Source organism: Monodon monoceros, unplaced genomic scaffold (genome assembly GCF_005190385.1).
Source record: "Monodon monoceros isolate NGI ecotype Baffin Bay Population unplaced genomic scaffold, NGI_Narwhal_1 Super_Scaffold_13, whole genome shotgun sequence".
In the NCBI taxonomy this organism is placed as follows: domain Eukaryota; kingdom Metazoa; phylum Chordata; class Mammalia; order Artiodactyla; family Monodontidae; genus Monodon; species Monodon monoceros.
Genome location: NW_021703769.1, coordinates 70,001,102 through 70,018,000, shown reverse-complemented (window position 1 = coordinate 70,018,000; position 16,899 = coordinate 70,001,102). Strand labels below are relative to the sequence as shown.

The following is a 16,899-nucleotide window of genomic DNA, read 5'->3' as shown; positions in this document are numbered from 1 at the left end:
AAGCCAGCCAGCACCAAAAGGCTTGGCAGTTGCTGAGCCTGACTCTGGCCTAAGAAGGTGGGTGCTGGGCCAGGTGGAGGATGTGACCCCCAACACCTCACACCATGGTCTGAGCCCTCACACCCGCACGTCGCAGCAGGATTCTGCTTCAGGGAGGGGTTTGTTGGACCCATGAAAAGGGAGAGGGAAGGAGCGCCGTGTCCTCAACTCACCCGACAGGCTGCCCTCCCCCAGGTCCAGGCAGAGGAAAGGATGGGTATGGGGGCTAAATCCTTCAGTGCCATCCACCCCTGCTGGCCTACCCCCCCCCCAAAAGTGGGGCTTCCCTTTCCTTTGCCCCGCTGTCTCCTGTGCCATTGTCTGCTTAGGAACTTGAGTGCCAGACAGCGAAGCGACCTTGAGAACCCTTTCAGCGGCCTATACCCCTCACTGTTCATTTCAGGAAACTGAGGCCTAGATGGAGAAAGGACTTGAGGCCAAGGCCATAAGCCTGCTTCCCCTCACTGACCTCTCACCGTTCTCTCATTCAGCCTTTCTCCTCTCTGCCCTTCTTTCCTCCCCTGCCCACACCCCATGCTACCCTCTTGTCTGTTCCTCCCGCAGCTGGTAGTAACCAAGAGACGCCCCTATCCCAGAGCAGGGATGGGGGTGGGGTGTTCAGAGCAGCTGCTTCTCTGAGGAAGCTGATACTGAGGCCAGCCGCTCAGCAACAGCGTGTGGCTTTGCACCCAGCCCTGGGCCCCCACCCACCTGGCTGCCGCGTGCCAGCTCCCTGCTGTCCCTTTTCCCCACTGCTCCTCAGACTTCCCTCTGACCCTGGCAGCCCTGTCTCTATTCCCCCAGCTATGACTGTCCTTATTTCCCCTAGACCTGTCCCCATCAATCTGCCCGCCGTCCATTCCTTTGGTCTGGAGCCTCTGCTTTATCCAGCTTCCCTGAGCCCCTTCCCTTAATGTCCCTTCCCTCAGCCCTCTGCCGACAGGGTATGCCCAGGGTATGCCTGAGCACACAGCTCCGATCTTCACTCCCTTTGAGGACAGCTACTTCAGGGCCAGGGCGGAGTGCAACCACACGTCACGTGGGGTCTGCCATGTAAACCCCGTTAAAGAGAGCACAGTGTGGGATGAGGTGACCCTTATTCCATGACTTGGGGTGACCCCTGCCCCCATTCTGAAACATTGATCCCTCTCCCCCTGCCATCAGCACATTCTGTAGGCTCTTGGGTTACCCGGCTGCCTGGGTATCCCATTTTCTTGGTGGAGGGGATTCCCTGTCAGGGATGCGAGGCCCTGAAGGCTCTGTTCCCAGTGGCTGAGTTAGAGCGATGGGGAGGGGGGGGTTAGGGGAGAGACAGGCAGTCCTGGCTTTGCTCACCAGGGCCTGGACACTAAATCCCTTGTTGATGGCTGCGGCATCCCCTCCCTAGGGTAGGGTTACCATCTTCTGCCCTGTCCCCTTGACCCTCTCCCCTCCCTACTTCCCCTTGTCCCTCTAGAGCCACTTCCTCTCGCCCCCAAGGGATGTTCTCCCCCTTTTCAATCCCCTGAGGGTTGGAGTATCTCTGCTGCCCTTTCAACAAGGTAAGTGAGAAAGGAGGAGACTGGGGCAGTAGAAACAGGCAGGTTCAGGGAGATGAGACGGGAAGGGGACACGAGGAAAGGGAACGGTGAAGGCCTGAGAGGAGAAGTGGGTTTAAGGGAAGAACTGGAAGGGGTGAGGTTGGAACAGGAAATTCAGTGCAGCTGAAGAAGTCGAGGCAGTCGGGGGAGGGCTCAGTAGCAGAAGACAGTGAAGTCTCTCTCTGCCCCCGCTTCCCTGGGGCTGGGGCCACCTTAGCTTCCCTCATGAGTGACATCTCAGGCTGCAGCCCCACTGTTCCCCCTCTGTCAGCAGAAATCTCTCTCTCTTCTGACCCCTCCTGCTAGAGTCTCAGCCAGCCAATCCCTGATCTGGGGGAGGGGGGAGCCTGCCCCCCCCCACTCCCTCATAAGGACCAGCTGGGGGCTGGGGCGGGTGGCTGGCTGCTGCAAGTGGAACGGGGGTCAGAGCTTCGTGGAGGGAAGAATAACTTGGGGGGGCAGAAGAGAAAAAGGAAGAAACCCAGACAAACAGGCAGGTGGACACACTGAAGAAGGCCCCTGACGTGTGAGAACCCCCCAGAAGGAACACACCGCCCCCTGGCCCCCAGGAAGGGAGCACAATGGAGGCTGCACACTCCAAGACCACAGAAGAGTGTTTGGCCTATTTTGGGGTGAGCGAAACTACAGGCCTTACCCCGGACCAAGTTAAGCGGCATCTGGAGAAATACGGCCACAATGGTAAGTGTCCCTTGATGGACACACACACACACACACACACACACACAAATACACAGACTCACACTCGCACTGGAGCCTCTCCCTCCAGGGTATCTTAGGGAAGAGGTAGGACATGGTCCAATGACTGCAACGGAGGGGAGGATACTAAGAAAACAGGGTCCCTGAGACCCTGATTTTGGGGAAGTTTTATGGGATAACCCTGGTGAATCTCAGCTGCCCTTTTGGTGGCCTGATTCTCTTACCTTAGCCACAAAGTCCTGGGTGTGGGCGGCATTAGACTGAACTCCAAATGAATATGTCCTTTTCTTCTTTTTCCCTGGGCAGAGCTCCCTGCCGAGGAAGGTAAGTTACTGGAAGCCCTGAGCTCTCATAAATGACACCTCCTCCCCTCTGTGCCCCACTCGCTTCTCCCTGCCCTTTCCTTCCAACTCCTGGGGCAATTGTTCCTCCCCAAAGGTTAGAGTCTGGCTGGGGGCAGAAGTTTCCAGGCACTTTCTCCTTGAGGCATGCAGTCCTTGAACAACTGCCCACCACTTTAAGGAGCCTGTTTCTGGACTCCGGGCCAGCTCCTCTCAGCCCTTTTCTCAGTACCAAATGGCCTGCCGGCACCTGGAGTCCCAGCCGTTCATCCGTTAGACCTTAACCCCGGGGGCCCCCTCCCGTTGCCTCTTCCCTCAGGGAAGTCCCTGTGGGAGTTGGTGGTAGAGCAGTTTGAAGACCTCCTGGTGCGGATCCTTCTCCTGGCCGCCTGCATTTCCTTTGTAAGTGTGGGAGGGCATCTGGGGGCAGGCTGGGAGTGTGGGTTGGGGGGATCTGGAGAGTCTGCTGGCGGGCAGCTCCAAATCACCGGCTCCTGTAGACCAAGCATCCAGCATCCTTTCCTACAGACCAGAAGTGAGGGAGGTGGGGTGACGCTGATTTGTATACTCCTCTGTCCTCCCCCACACCCCGCAGGCAGGTTTTATTTTAAGCTTTAAGGGTGTTCTCAGCCAAAACACTGAAGTTAAGCCGCCCCCGGAGCTTCAAGGGCTCCGAGGGCTCGGGTTACCCCGGCGAAGCGCTGGGCTCCGCGGCTCCAACGCTGCTGCTGTTCCCAGGCCACCGCTGCTCCCAGCATGCCCCGGGGACGCATGCACTGCTCCACCAATCCCGCGGCATCCTGGCGCCCCTGCCCCGCCCTCCTGACACTGATTGGTCGAGGCAGAGACTCCCCTCGTAGAGGCGGGAAAGAGCTGCTGGTGCGAGGGTGACTCCAAAGAACGAGAGCCTCTCCTGTCTCTGGGCCTCACCTCCCTACTCACCCCATCAGGGCTAGAACTCCCAGGATCCCCCTCGTCACCTACCTGGCCTGACCCTCCCCTTCCTCCTCACAGCCTCAGGGCTGCCCCACGCCGGGTCTCAAGGCCCTGCCACCTCTCCTGCCCTGGAGCTCCCCTCCGCACCCACCATCCTAGCAGGCCGGCCTGCGTTTTGGAGTTTCTTCCTTAACATCTTAATGGTCCTGGAAGACAAGACTCTGGAGGCAAAGAAGTCTCCCTGTCCGCTGGTGTCTTTAGTGGAGGCCCCTGGGCCCCTGAGTGTAGCTGGCAGGGCCTCACTTCTCCCTCCTCAGATTTGCTCCTTGACATTTGCCTGAGGCTGTTGCCTGGCAGAGGCAACAGCTGGGGTGGGGTGTGCACAGGAGGCCCCGTAACACTATCCCCCACTCCTGCTCCCTCATGAAATTGGAGCTCCCCTGCCTTGGGCTGTTGGGGGAGGGCCGTGCGTGGGCCGGGCGCCTGTGAGGACCACAGGGTTTTTCCTACTGAGTTTTGGCTCCCGGGGGATGGATGTGGCTGCGGGGGTAGTTGGCCTGGGTGTCCCCTGAGCTTCGTTTACAAGCCAGTAACTCGGTCAGGGAAACCTGAAAGCATTCCCAGTTAATCCCCTAGCTGCGCATGTCTGTGCCGGCCTGCACCCGCTGAATAACAGTAGTGGCCACGCTTATGTGAGTTCGAGCTGTGGAGCACGTAGACCCTTAAAGGGATGTGGGGCTGCAGTGCCCCCGTGGTGCCCTGCCCCGTTTGCTCCTGCACGTGTTCTCACCTCCATTTCCTCTCCTTCCTCACTTGAGGGGCTTTAGAACCTGTTATTCTCCCTTCCCTTGCTCCCCAGGTGCTGGCCTGGTTCGAGGAAGGCGAAGAGACCATCACCGCCTTTGTTGAACCCTTTGTCATCCTCTTGATCCTCATTGCCAATGCCATCGTGGGGGTTTGGCAGGTTAGCTTTGAGGCCAGCCTCCCTCCCTGTCTCCTTCTCCTCCATCACTTACCCTGGGCTTGCCTTGTTCTGAATTGGGCAAAAGGACCAGAATGTTGGAAAGAGGCAGGAGACTGGTGTTCCCACTGTCACTGGCTGGTTGTACAACCCAGGGCAGGTTCCTTCATCTCTCTGAGTCTCAGTTTCCTCATCCATAAAATGGGGCTCATAATCCTATCCCTCAGAGTTGTGGTGAAATTTAACAAGACGATGAGTGTGAAAGTGCCCAGCCCTGTGTCTGGCATAAAGGAGGATCTCAGGAAATGCTAGTTTGATGTCCTTCTTTCTCTTACCTTATACCATCCTCTGCTTCTCCTGTCCCCTGCTTTCTGGTTTTCTTTGATTCTCCTTCCTTCTCTCCCCGAAACCCCCTTACCTGTTCTCAGCTGTGGGTGATGGTTTCCTTAACCGTCATGTGGGGTTTGTCTGCTCCCCTGGGCCAGGAGCCAGGACTGCATAACCTGCCTCCTTCTCTGTGATGCCCCTACTTCCCCCGGGACTCTGGCCCCTGCTCCTGCATCCCTACACCTCCCCATCCTCCCTGACCAGTCCTCTGTCATTCCACAACCTTCCTCCCTCTGCTGACCCTCCCCTCCTCAACCCTGTCGCCCCAGGAAAGGAATGCAGAGAATGCCATTGAGGCTCTGAAGGAATATGAACCGGAGATGGGGAAGGTCTACCGGGCTGACCGCAAGGCAGTGCAAAGGATCAAGGCTCGGGACATTGTCCCCGGAGACATCGTGGAGGTGGCTGGTGAGTGATGGGGACGAGTGGTCCAGGATGGGTTCGAGGCCAAGAAGATGTGCATGTTGGGGGCTGGTCGGGCCCTGATCCCCACTGTCCAGGAGGTAGCCAGGATGGTGGAGTCTCTGCTTCTCCTTCCCAGACTCCTCAGGAGGTCACCCCAGGGCACTGTGGCCACAGCACCCCCTCTCCATCAGAGTCTCAGCAGGAACAGCCAGTCCTGTCCCTGACGCTGCAGGCAGACCCCTGCTCCCCCTCCTCTCACCCAGCACTTGCAAGTAACAGGTGGAACCCAGTCCCTGCCAATGGCCCTGTCTCCACCCCCCTCCTGAGGCCTGGCTTCCCTCTCCTTCCACCCACCCCCAAGCTTGGTCAGCTTTAAATGTTGACCTCTCGGTACCCTTGAGGCTTCTCAAAGGGGAAGGAGCAAGGGTAGAAGGGAGGAGGGGGGCCGGAGGCTCAAGCCCCCGACCATGTAAGGGAAACTCAGGCCCCAGCAGAGAGCACGGGACTGGGAGGAGGGGAGCTCAAGGAGGGCCCCGCCTCTCCGGTGAGGGACACTTAATGCCTGGCCAGGGAGGGGTGGGGGCCGGGAGGCTAAGATTACTGGAATTCTGCCCCCTTCAGCGGTTTTTATATTTGCCCTGTGCAGGCCTTCCCACGGCTCCAGGCCCCTGGCATAGGAAGACGTGTCTTTCTAGGCCTACTTCCCTCCACCAGATACCCAAGTCCCCACGCTGGGAAGCTTGGTGACAGGGAGGGCGGGTGGGCTGAAGACTCCGGTGCCCCATCACAGGGCCGTCCTGCCACGGTGACAGTTTGGAGTCAGCGCCATGAATGTCTATAAATATCGCTTCAGTTTGGGTGACAGGGTGTCCCGCCCAACTCCATTGCCAACCTCCCCCCTCCTCCATCAGCTTCCTCTGGCACCGGAGGAGGAACCTTGGGGACAGGGAAAGGAAAGCAGTCAAACCCCACCCCCAGGACCATCCTTGGGACCAGGCGGGATGAGGCTGGGAGGCAGTTGGCTTCCTTGGAGGCCTCGAAGTCTGGTGGGGCATCTGCCGTGTTCCCCAGCAAGTTTCCTTTGTGGACCCCCTCCTTCTGTGCACATCCCTTGCCCTCCCCCCCCCTGTTTTCTCAGCTCTCTGCTGTGTATGGCTTCCCCCCCCCCCCCCCCCCCACCCAGAGCCTTGTTTCCTGCAGACTCCCCTTCTCTGCTGCCGTCTCCCCAGCTCGCTCACCGTGGCTTCCTGCCTTCCCCAGATACTCAGACCAGGGCCCGGCAGGCTTCTGCTGTGCGTCCCACCCACGCCGTGTGGACCTGCCAGGCCTGCACCCTCTGCCTCCACTGCTCCGCCCTCTCCGCCTGCGTCTGTCCTTCTCACACTTCCCTCTCCTGCTTCTCACTCCACCTTTTGTCTGGGTTGACATTGATTTTCTCAATTCCCATATTTTCCTCCTGTTTCTTGCTGCCTTCTCCGGCTGTTCCACTTTGTTCTCCGCCACGGACGCAGGTCTGTGAGACTTACCCTATTTTCTCTAGTTCTTTTCTTGCCTGTCCCTCCTCACCTTTCTCCCTCGTGTTTCCCTCTCTGTTTTGCTCTCTCCCGGCCTCAGTTTTAGTTTCTCGTTGGATGACGGGATTGTCCCTGATTTTCCCTGTGTCATTCAGGGTACATTTATTGAGCACATACTGTGTGCCCAGACCTCCCCTCGCCAGGCTCACAGCCTGGTAGGGAGAAAAACGTTCAGCAGGGGGGACAATTGGAGTGAGTGTTAGAGGGAGATGCTTGCTTGGGTGACAGGAGCGCAACCCGGGTGACCTCCCTGAGACCTGAAGGATGAGGTGAGATCATCAAAGACTGGGTTTTTCTTAGGAAGAAAGAAAACTCCCATCTCAACTGACTTCACTCTCCTCTCGTCTCTCCACAGTGGGGGACAAAGTCCCTGCAGATATCCGAATCCTCACCATCAAGTCCACCACCCTCCGGGTCGACCAGTCCATCCTGACAGGTCTGCTGGCCAGGGTCAGGGGATGCATCAAAGGGGAGGGGGATGAGGATTTGATGAGGGAAGAGCTGAGTGGACAGACAGGGATGAAAGGGGACCCTCAGCAGTAGGGCCCCCTCCTGGCCCCGTAGTGGCAGCGACATCAACCCTGCTCAGCTTTGCCCACTGCCTAAGCCTGGAACACAAGGGGTCATGGGAAATGGCGGGATGTTTGTCCCCATTTCCAGATGGCCATCAACCCGTCCCTTCCACACGGGCATACGGACATGCTCACCCAGAGAACTATCCTGCCTCCTCAGAAGCCCCCAACTGAGGAAGCAGAGATTCTGGGATAGGATACAGGGTTCAGATACACTTAAAACCTCAGCTGCTTCTCCTTTTGTCCTGGGAGAGAGAGGGTGAAGAGCCAGTGAGCATGCTCCATGGTCCAAGGAGGCAGGGTGGGCTGGCCCAGGGTGATTGCCTGAGCTCCTGCCATTCAGGTGAAGGAGGCAAGGTCCCAAGGGTGGGGGCCTCTCCCTCCCAGGAACGTGCTCTCCAGTTGACTGCACACTTCCACATACGTCAGCTTGTTTGACTTTCACCAAGACCTTGCTCTGAAGTGTACACATCCTTGTCCCCATTTTACAGAAGAGCAAACCAAGGCTAAGTGATCCAAAGCCATGCTGCTTGTGAGTGGTCAGGCTGGGGCTGGGGTCAAGGTCTTTTCACTCTAAGGGCAGTGGGTTTCCCATCTGCCTCCAGGGCCTTCCTCCAGAGTCCAGACTTCCTCCAGGATTGTTGCTTGGTCCTTACCAGGCCCTGTCCCGCCAAGCAGAGAGTTGGGGGGGGGAAGTATGGGAGAACGACATGATGTCATCTGAAAACCCCTCTGCCCCTTCTCCACAGGCGAGTCTGTCTCTGTCATCAAGCACACAGAACCTGTTCCCGACCCCCGAGCTGTCAACCAGGATAAGAAGAACATGCTCTTCTCGGTGAGGCTTCCAGGGCCAGCTGTCGTGTGCTCAAGCCGGGGGCCCTGGTCTGGGAGAGACATGGCGGTGTGGGAAGAGATGAGACCCACAGCTGGGGGGATGCTGCGCGAGGGGCGTCACCTGACTCCCTGCCTCTTCTTCCCCCTCCAAGGGCACCAACATTGCAGCCGGTAAGGCCATAGGCATCGTGGCCTCTACTGGCGTGAACACTGAGATTGGGAAGATCCGTGACCAAATGGCCGCGACAGAGCAGGACAAGACCCCTCTGCAGCAGAAGCTGGATGAGTTTGGGGAGCAGCTCTCCAAGGTCATCTCCATCATCTGTGTGGCCGTGTGGCTCATCAACATTGGCCACTTCAACGATCCCATCCATGGGGGCTCCTGGATCCGCGGTGCCATCTACTACTTTAAGATTGCCGTGGCCCTTGCTGTGGCTGCAATCCCAGAAGGTAGGGCAACCTCTCTTTTTCCTCCCATTTGCTAATCTCATCTGCAGAGATCCTTTATCCAAATAAGGTAACATTTACGAGTTCCAGGGATTGGGACCCGATATCTTTGGGAGCTGCTCTTCAGCCTACCCCACTAGGTCTCTCCCTCCCTCCCCCAGTATCGTTCCCTCACCCCCTCTCCTTCCTCGCCACAGGCCTTCCTGCAGTCATCACCACCTGCCTGGCCCTGGGCACCCGCCGGATGGCAAAGAAGAACGCAATTGTGAGGAGCTTGCCCTCCGTGGAGACGCTGGGCTGCACCTCTGTCATCTGTTCCGACAAGACAGGCACCCTCACCACGAACCAGATGTCTGTCTGCAAGGTCAGGGAAGGGTGGCACCTCCCACTTAGATGGGAGGTGAAATGAGCCCTCCAAAGTTGTGGTTACCCCTTCATCATGGGTAGCTTTTCATTTTGGCCTGAGAAAGAAATGCTTAGATGACACAGAGAGTGCCATGCTGCCAGCTATGAGAGGGAGCAAAGAAGCCCCCCTGGCCCAGGGAGGCAGCTCCCTGCAGCCTCCGTCCGTGTGCTAGATGCTGCCCTGTGTTATCTCTAATCCCCCACAGCAGCCCTTCAGGGGAAGGTCTTGTTTACCCAGTTTTCCCAAAGAGGGAACTGAGGCTCTAGGAGATTCAGTGCACAGTTAATAAGGAGCAGAAGTGAGTTTCAAACCCAAGTCTGTCTGGCCCTAGAGTGCCTGCCTGTGCACCAGGCTACCCTCCAGAGTGGTCATCCATGACAGGGCCCGGGAAGCCCAGCCACACGAATCTTGAACAGCATTTCCTGAACCAGGGCCCTTGATCTTTTCCGTGCCTTGGACTCTTTTTTTTATATATATAAATTTATTTATTTGTTTATTTATTTTTGGTTGCATTGGGTCTTCATTGCTGCGCGTGGGCTTTCTCTAGTTGCGGAGAGCAGGGGCTACTCTTCCTTGCGGTGCGTGGGCTTCTCGTTGCAGTGGCTTCTCTTGTTGTGGAGCACGGGCTCTAGGCTCACGGGCTTCAGTAGTTGTGGCACGCAGGCTCAGTAGTTGTGGCTCGTGGGCTCTAGAGCGCAGGCTCAGTAGTTGTGGCGCATGGGCTTAGTTGCTCTGCGGCATGTGGGATCTTCCCAGGCCAGGGCGGTAATCCATGTCCCCTGCGTTGGCAGGCAGATTCTTAACCACTGCGCCACCAGGGAAGTCCCGCCTTGGACTCTTTGGCAGTCTGGATCTCTACATTTAATATTTTCAATGTATAAAATAAAACGCACAGGATTCTGTTTCTAAAATACATCGGATTGGGAATTCCCTGGTGGTCCAGTGGTTAGGACTTGGTGCTTTCACTGCCGTGAGCCCGGGTTCGATCCCTGGTCAGGGAACTAAGATCCTGCTAGCCACACAGCGCGGCCAAAAACATAAATTAAATAAAATACTTTGGACTGGGCTTCCCTGGTGGCGCAGTGGTTAAGAATCCGCCTGCCAATGCAGGGGACATGGGTTCAAGCCCTGGTCCGGGAAGACCCCACATGCCGCTGAGCAGCTAAGCCAGTGCACCACAACTACTGAGTCTGCGCTCTAGAGCCCACGAACCACAACTACTGAGCACACGTGCCGCAACTACTGAAGCCCACGCCCCTAGAGCCCGTGCTCCTCAACAAGAGAAGCCACCGCAATGAGAAGCCCACGCACCACAACGAAGAGTAGACCCCGCTCTCCGCAACTAGAGAGAAGCCCGAGCACGGCAATGAAGACCCAACGCAACCAAAAAAAATAAAAATAGATAATAAAATAAATAAATTTTAAAAACTATGCATTTAAAAAATAAATAAATTGAGTGTCTCTATTAAAAAAAATACATTGGATTACAGAGGAAGCCAATGATTGAAATACAGTAGTCAAAATATTTTAAAAACAGATTTGTACGTATAGCTGATTCACTTTGTTATACAGCAGAAACTAACACAACATTGTAAAGCAATTATACTCCAATAAAGATGTTAAAAAAAACCCACAGATTTGTGATTTGGTAAAACGTATGCTTCTTTATTAATGTATTAAGTAGCAAGTCCAGCAGGGGGTCTCATAATTGCCATAACGCTGAAGCAGTGATGAGCGTAAATGCTATTTTGAGAGCCCTGCAACAATACAATGTGACAAGAGAGTATTTGTGATTATATTGGTGGCCAAGTCACAGGTTTTGCTAATATTAATGTGGTCCATTGCCCCCATTCATAATTGGATGGAAATGCTAAATGTCAGAGAGAAAATAAAAGATGTAATTTTTGTTTCGCCATCAAAGTTCACAGACACCCTTGGTCCGGGGTGTCATCCATGGACCCCAGGCAAAGAACCCCTAACCTAAACAGAGTTCTCTGGAATAGCATGTTTGTGAAATAGAAATTGGTGTCCTAAGGATCAAGGGTTGTGTGGTCAGACCAGGCTGAGAAAGGCTGTACCACATGCCTGTTGGCATTTGAAAGCCTCGGAGAAGGCTGACCATAGAGAGGGTGGATTTCGCTCAGTTTAAACGAGTTTGCCAAACTTGCCTGGCCACAGAACCATTTTATCCTGGAGCACATCTTAAGCCCCATCCCTTCCACGTGTGCTCTGGCTCAGAGTGGGCTGCTCCCCTCTGCTCTGTGTGATCTACATCCCTCCAAAGCACAGGCTTCAAAGCCAGACCACTGGTCTTCTGTCATGTTTCATAAAAATGAATTAATAGCCCACATTTGAAAAGTCAAGGGATATCATAGGAAAATAACCTGAATTTCTAATTCTTCCTGCAAAACTGGAAGATCTGGCCACAAGAGGCTGGAGCTGTAGATGGGCCATGTACTGACAGGTAGACTGGTGGCCACCACACCTTGTGATGCATGTCTTATTTTACTAATTGATCTGGAAGAACCTCCAGCATGGCCTTTTGTTTTAAGGCCATGAACACAGAACATAGAGAATGATTTGCAAGGGAGTGGTGTGAGAGGGGAGGAAAAGGGAGGAAAAGGGAAGGACGAATCAGGGGATGATGGTGGGAAGTTGGGTAAGTCCTAGCAGATGGCCGGGTAGAGGGACACTTGGGGCACGGGCCCCCTCGGTGCAGACTGCCTTCGGGGATGGGGAGAGTTAAACATCTGTGTGCATGCCCTTCTCCTCTGCAGATGTTCATCATCGAAAAGGTGGATGGGGACATCTGCCTTCTGAACAAGTTCTCTATCACTGGCTCCACTTATGCTCCAGAAGGAGAGGTGTAAGTTCCCCCAAAGTCGTCTTCCCAGTTCCTCGTGCCCCTCCCCACCACACACACACACACACACACACACACACACACGCACATATCCTCTCTCCCTGGGGCCTCCCTCTAGTTTTGTCTTCCTGTTTCTCTCTTGTTCCTTCCCCAACCTTATTCTCTCTCCCACCTGATCTCCAAGTTGGTTGCCATCTCCTTGCTGCATTCCCTGTGCTCTCTCTGCATCTCATTCCCTATCTTCTCTACCTGTCTCTTTCCCTTCCTTCCTCCCCACCCGGCCACCAGCTTGAAGAATGATAAGCCAGTCCGGACAGGGCAGTATGATGGGCTGGTGGAGCTAGCCACCATTTGTGCCCTCTGCAATGACTCCTCCTTGGACTTCAATGAGGTAACCTCTCCACTCCTGAAGCCACCCCTCCTTCCCCCTCCAGCTGGCTCAGAGTCCAGGCCTCCTCGACAGGCTGCAAGGAAGGGCTCAGGGGTCCCTTGTACCAAGCCCTCTCCTGGGTGTAAGGGGAAGAGAGTGGCTTGCTCCCTTCCTGTTCTAGGTGGAAGGTGGGCATGATAGATGGGAGCACGGGGCTGGGAGCCCAGGGCACCTACTTCCTCTTCCTCCTCTGCCCTCTCAGGCCAAAGGTGCTTATGAGAAGGTGGGCGAGGCCACCGAGACTGCACTCACCACCCTGGTGGAGAAGATGAATGTATTCAACACTGAACTGAGAAACCTCTCAAAGGTGGAGAGGGCCAACGCCTGCAACTTGGTGAGTCTAGGCACTGCCTCCCACGGTCCTTCTCCAGCCCACACTGTACAGGCCAGGACCTAAGGAACCTCAGGAGACAGGGCCCCCCACCCCCACCCAGGTCAGGCTGGTCAGGGCCTTGTGCCCCATGCTGGGACCCAGCCGGCACAGGCAGAGAGCCTCTCCACAGCTTTCCTTGGCAAGGCTGACTTGGGGTAGGACCTACTGCACCTGCACTTACACTGCTCTTCCTGGTGCCCGGTTGCAGCATCCCTTGAAGAATTTAAGATCACTTTTCCTGTCGTGTCCCCAGTTGAAAGGGACAGAGCTGGACACAGAAACCACAAGTGACCCATCCTGGGACAGCCCCAATTTCAACTATTCCCCATTGTCTCTAGAAACACACTTGTTTTTATCAGATCACAATGCCTGATTTAGGATTTGGGAAATATGACTGCCTCATATGCCTCTGCTTCCCCGTGTCCAGGTGAACAAGCCCAATTCTGTGACTATCACTCCAGGTCCTTGCTATTAATATTTACTGAATGTCCACATTGAATTCCTCTGGGGTGTTATATTATACTCCCCACACCGCTCATTCCTTTTTTTTTCATATAGGCAAGATGCTCATGGCTGCTTTATTTAATATGAAAAAAATAATGCAAACAACCTAAGTATTTATCAATACAGGATTCATTTAAAAAATTTACAAATGATAATAAAGACATCAAATTATTTTTAATTTTATTTATTGTTTTTATTTTTGTTTTGTGGAGAAACATCTAGAATGCAGTTGGCACATTCACTTTTATGGAGTGCTTAGTACTACGTGCCATTGTCTAGCAACATACGTCTGTAGACTCACACATGTGGTTGTCTACATTTAAATGATTACATAAAAGTAGAAACTCAGTTCTTCAGCTGCACTAATCACATTCCCCAGGCTCAGTAGCCGTTGTTCGATTGCACCGTATTGAACCATCCGGATTATTAAACATTCCCGTCATCACGGAAGGTTCTATCGGGCAGTGCCACACTACGCCATCCTGTTTCTATTGTGCTTTAACCTGAACATAGTAAGACAGTGGCAGCGCTAGCCTTGGAATTCTCTCCATTTCTGCTGTAGGCAGCAGACTTAGCTTTATCTCAGACTCAGCTTGGGGTCTGCTCTGACCTCCAGATCCTTTTCGACTATGTTTTAAAGGGTCTGGGACTCTTCCCTTCTAGCATAGCGTCATCACTCTTTCTCCACTGGTCTCATATCTGGCCTCTCCCTCCCTGTCTCCTCTCTCTCAGGTGATCCGCCAGCTAATGAAGAAGGAATTCACCCTGGAGTTCTCCCGGGACAGAAAGTCCATGTCTGTCTATTGCTCTCCAGCAAAATCCCGGGCTGCTGTGGGCAACAAAATGTTTGTCAAGGTCAGGAATCCGAGTGCGCCTCAGCCCCGCTTCTTCCCAGTCCTGAACCCTCCTCTCTTCTCCCTGCCCCGCTCACCATGCACTGGAAGGAACAGTAGTCTCTGAATACTGTTCTGTTCTCCTAGGGTGCCCCAGAGGGGGTCATCGATCGCTGTAACTACGTGCGAGTCGGCACCACTCGGGTGCCCATGACAGGGCCGGTGAAGGAGGCGATTCTGTCGGTAATCAAGGAGTGGGGCACTGGCCGGGATACCCTGCGCTGCCTAGCCCTGGCCACCCGGGACACGCCCCCAAAGCGAGAGGAGATGGTCCTGGATGACTCTTCCAGGTTCGCGGAGTACGAGGTGAGCAGACGGAGGCATCCCGTTTTCCCAGAGTCACCTGCCTCACCCCTTCCGCCACCCTTGTCATTTCCTACTTCGTCACGGGGCCTAGAATCACAGGACGTTAGAGTTTGAGAGAACCTTAGGAATAATCCAGTCCAGGGCTACTTGGCGTGTGGTCCATGGACCCATCTGAGATGAGGTGAGGTGCTTGCTCCAGAACAGAAGCCAGCCAGGTCCACTCGGGTTTAGCTGATGTGTTTCCACCGTGAGGTTTTCTAAGGACGTGCATCAACCTCCATTCTGACACTAGCTCTTTATCTCGTAGTGGACCTGCTCTCTGAACAGCACCAAAGCCCACTCCATTTTATAGAGGGAACAGTGTGGCCTGGCAGGTAACACAGATTTGCTCCAAGTTGTAGACCAAGTGAGCAGCCCTGCTGAAAGCAGAAACCACCTCCCTCACTTCCAGTTCGAGTTCTTTCTATGAAAGACACGCTCTGCCACCTACAATGGGCCCGGCACCGCCAGGCCTGCAGACACACATGTGAACATTTCCCAGCCCTGAGCTTTGAGGCCCCACGAGGTTTAAACACCAGGCCCAGGGACAGCTCTCCCCTCAGCTCCCCCCAGGCTTCCTCCTCGATCCTGTCGCTCTCTTCTCTGTCTGCCCAGACGGACCTGACGTTTGTTGGCGTGGTGGGCATGCTGGACCCGCCCCGCAAGGAGGTCACAGACTCCATCGCCCTGTGCCGTGACGCTGGCATCCGAGTGATCATGATCACTGGGGACAACAAGGGCACAGCCATTGCCATCTGCCGACGAATTGGCATCTTCGAGGAGAACGAGGATGTGGCTGACCGAGCCTACACTGGCCGGGAGTTTGATGACCTGCCCCTGACCACGCAGCGGGAGGCCTGCAAACGCGCCTGCTGCTTTGCCCGCGTGGAGCCCTCGCACAAGTCGAAGATCGTGGAGTATCTGCAGTCCTACGATGAGATCACAGCGATGGTGAGAAGACTGGCGTGCGGCGGTCTGCTTAGTGTCTATTGAGATGACCGTCTTGGGGAGCTGGGGACTGAGGGAGGACGGGGCTGAGCAGGGGCCCTGGCGAGATGCACGGAGGGGAGGGATTCGGGCCCCGATGGAAGAGTCTCAAGGAGGGTACGAGGAAGGGGCTGGTGCCCACCTTCTCTCCCTCCCCACAGACAGGTGATGGCGTCAATGACGCCCCTGCCCTGAAGAAGGCGGAGATCGGCATTGCCATGGGATCCGGCACCGCCGTGGCCAAGTCGGCCTCCGAGATGGTACTGGCCGACGACAACTTCTCCACCATCGTGGCTGCCGTGGAGGAGGGCCGCGCCATCTATAACAACATGAAGCAGTTCATCCGCTACCTCATCTCCTCCAACGTGGGAGAGGTGGTCTGGTGAGCAGCCGGGGAGGGCATCGAGGAGGAACTCGGGGCCGCTGGGGGTGACCACAGGCCTGGGAGGCAAGACAGACGTGTGACCTCCTCCTTCTGGCAGCATCTTCCTGACGGCTGCCCTGGGGCTGCCTGAGGCCCTGATCCCCGTGCAGCTGCTGTGGGTGAACCTGGTGACAGACGGGCTCCCGGCCACAGCCCTGGGCTTCAACCCCCCAGACCTGGACATCATGGACCGGCCCCCCCGGAGCCCCAAGGAGCCACTCATCAGTGGCTGGCTCTTCTTCCGCTACATGGCAATTGGGGGTGAGCAGGATGAGACCCCACACCCCTTCCCGACCCTCAGGGCTGATCCCCTCTCTGGGACACCAGCTTCCCCACAGCAGCCACTGCGGTGGGCCCTCTTCCTCCAGCCGCTGTTCACGGCCAGGAGGCCCTCTCAGCTCCTCCCGTCTCCCCAGCCCTAGGCCCCCAACTCTCATCTTCTCTCCACCACAGGCTACGTGGGTGCAGCCACGGTGGGAGCAGCAGCCTGGTGGTTCCTATACGCTGAGGACGGGCCTCACGTCACCTACAGGCAGCTGGTAGGGCAGCACGGAGGGAGGTGGGAGGAGGCGAGGGGAGCAGGAGGGTGGCGTGGAGGCTTTTTCGGAACCCCGGCTTCTCCCCTCTCCTCCTGCAGACTCACTACATGAAGTGTGCGGAGCACAACCCTGACTTTGAGGGTGTGGATTGCGAGGTCTTTGAGGCCCCCGAGCCCATGACCATGGCCTTGTCCGTGCTGGTTACCATCGAGATGTGCAATGCTCTCAACAGGTGGGGTCCGTGCTCCCTCCCTCTGCGGCCCTCTGGAAGCCACCTTCCCCCTGCTTACCGCTTCTCTCCCCTTGTGCCTCCACCCCTGGCTCCGCCCGGCCACCCCCTTG

General features: G+C 55.7%; 1 protein-coding gene across 2 annotated transcripts in view; it reads left to right on the top strand.

Annotated features, from left to right (window-relative positions):
- Positions 1-1,970: 1,970 nt before the first annotated feature.
- Positions 1,971-16,899, top strand: part of ATP2A1 (ATPase sarcoplasmic/endoplasmic reticulum Ca2+ transporting 1) — a 16,240-nt gene continuing 1,311 nt past the window's right edge. The window contains exons 1-19 of one of the 2 annotated variants that reach the window (XM_029219771.1): positions 1,971-2,318; positions 2,643-2,660; positions 2,997-3,079; positions 4,473-4,577; positions 5,231-5,369; positions 7,296-7,376; positions 8,262-8,347; positions 8,499-8,796; positions 8,991-9,157; positions 11,977-12,065; positions 12,351-12,453; positions 12,695-12,826; positions 14,102-14,224; positions 14,350-14,568; positions 15,223-15,558; positions 15,756-15,976; positions 16,077-16,279; positions 16,472-16,557; positions 16,656-16,789. In XM_029219771.1, coding sequence (XP_029075604.1) covers positions 2,201-2,318; positions 2,643-2,660; positions 2,997-3,079; positions 4,473-4,577; positions 5,231-5,369; positions 7,296-7,376; positions 8,262-8,347; positions 8,499-8,796; positions 8,991-9,157; positions 11,977-12,065; positions 12,351-12,453; positions 12,695-12,826; positions 14,102-14,224; positions 14,350-14,568; positions 15,223-15,558; positions 15,756-15,976; positions 16,077-16,279; positions 16,472-16,557; positions 16,656-16,789 — 2,741 coding nt within the window. In that variant the 5' untranslated portion in view covers positions 1,971-2,200. The remainder of the gene's footprint in view (positions 2,319-2,642; positions 2,661-2,996; positions 3,080-4,472; positions 4,578-5,230; positions 5,370-7,295; positions 7,377-8,261; positions 8,348-8,498; positions 8,797-8,990; positions 9,158-11,976; positions 12,066-12,350; positions 12,454-12,694; positions 12,827-14,101; positions 14,225-14,349; positions 14,569-15,222; positions 15,559-15,755; positions 15,977-16,076; positions 16,280-16,471; positions 16,558-16,655; positions 16,790-16,899) is intronic. The other variant, XM_029219770.1, reaches the window with a different exon arrangement.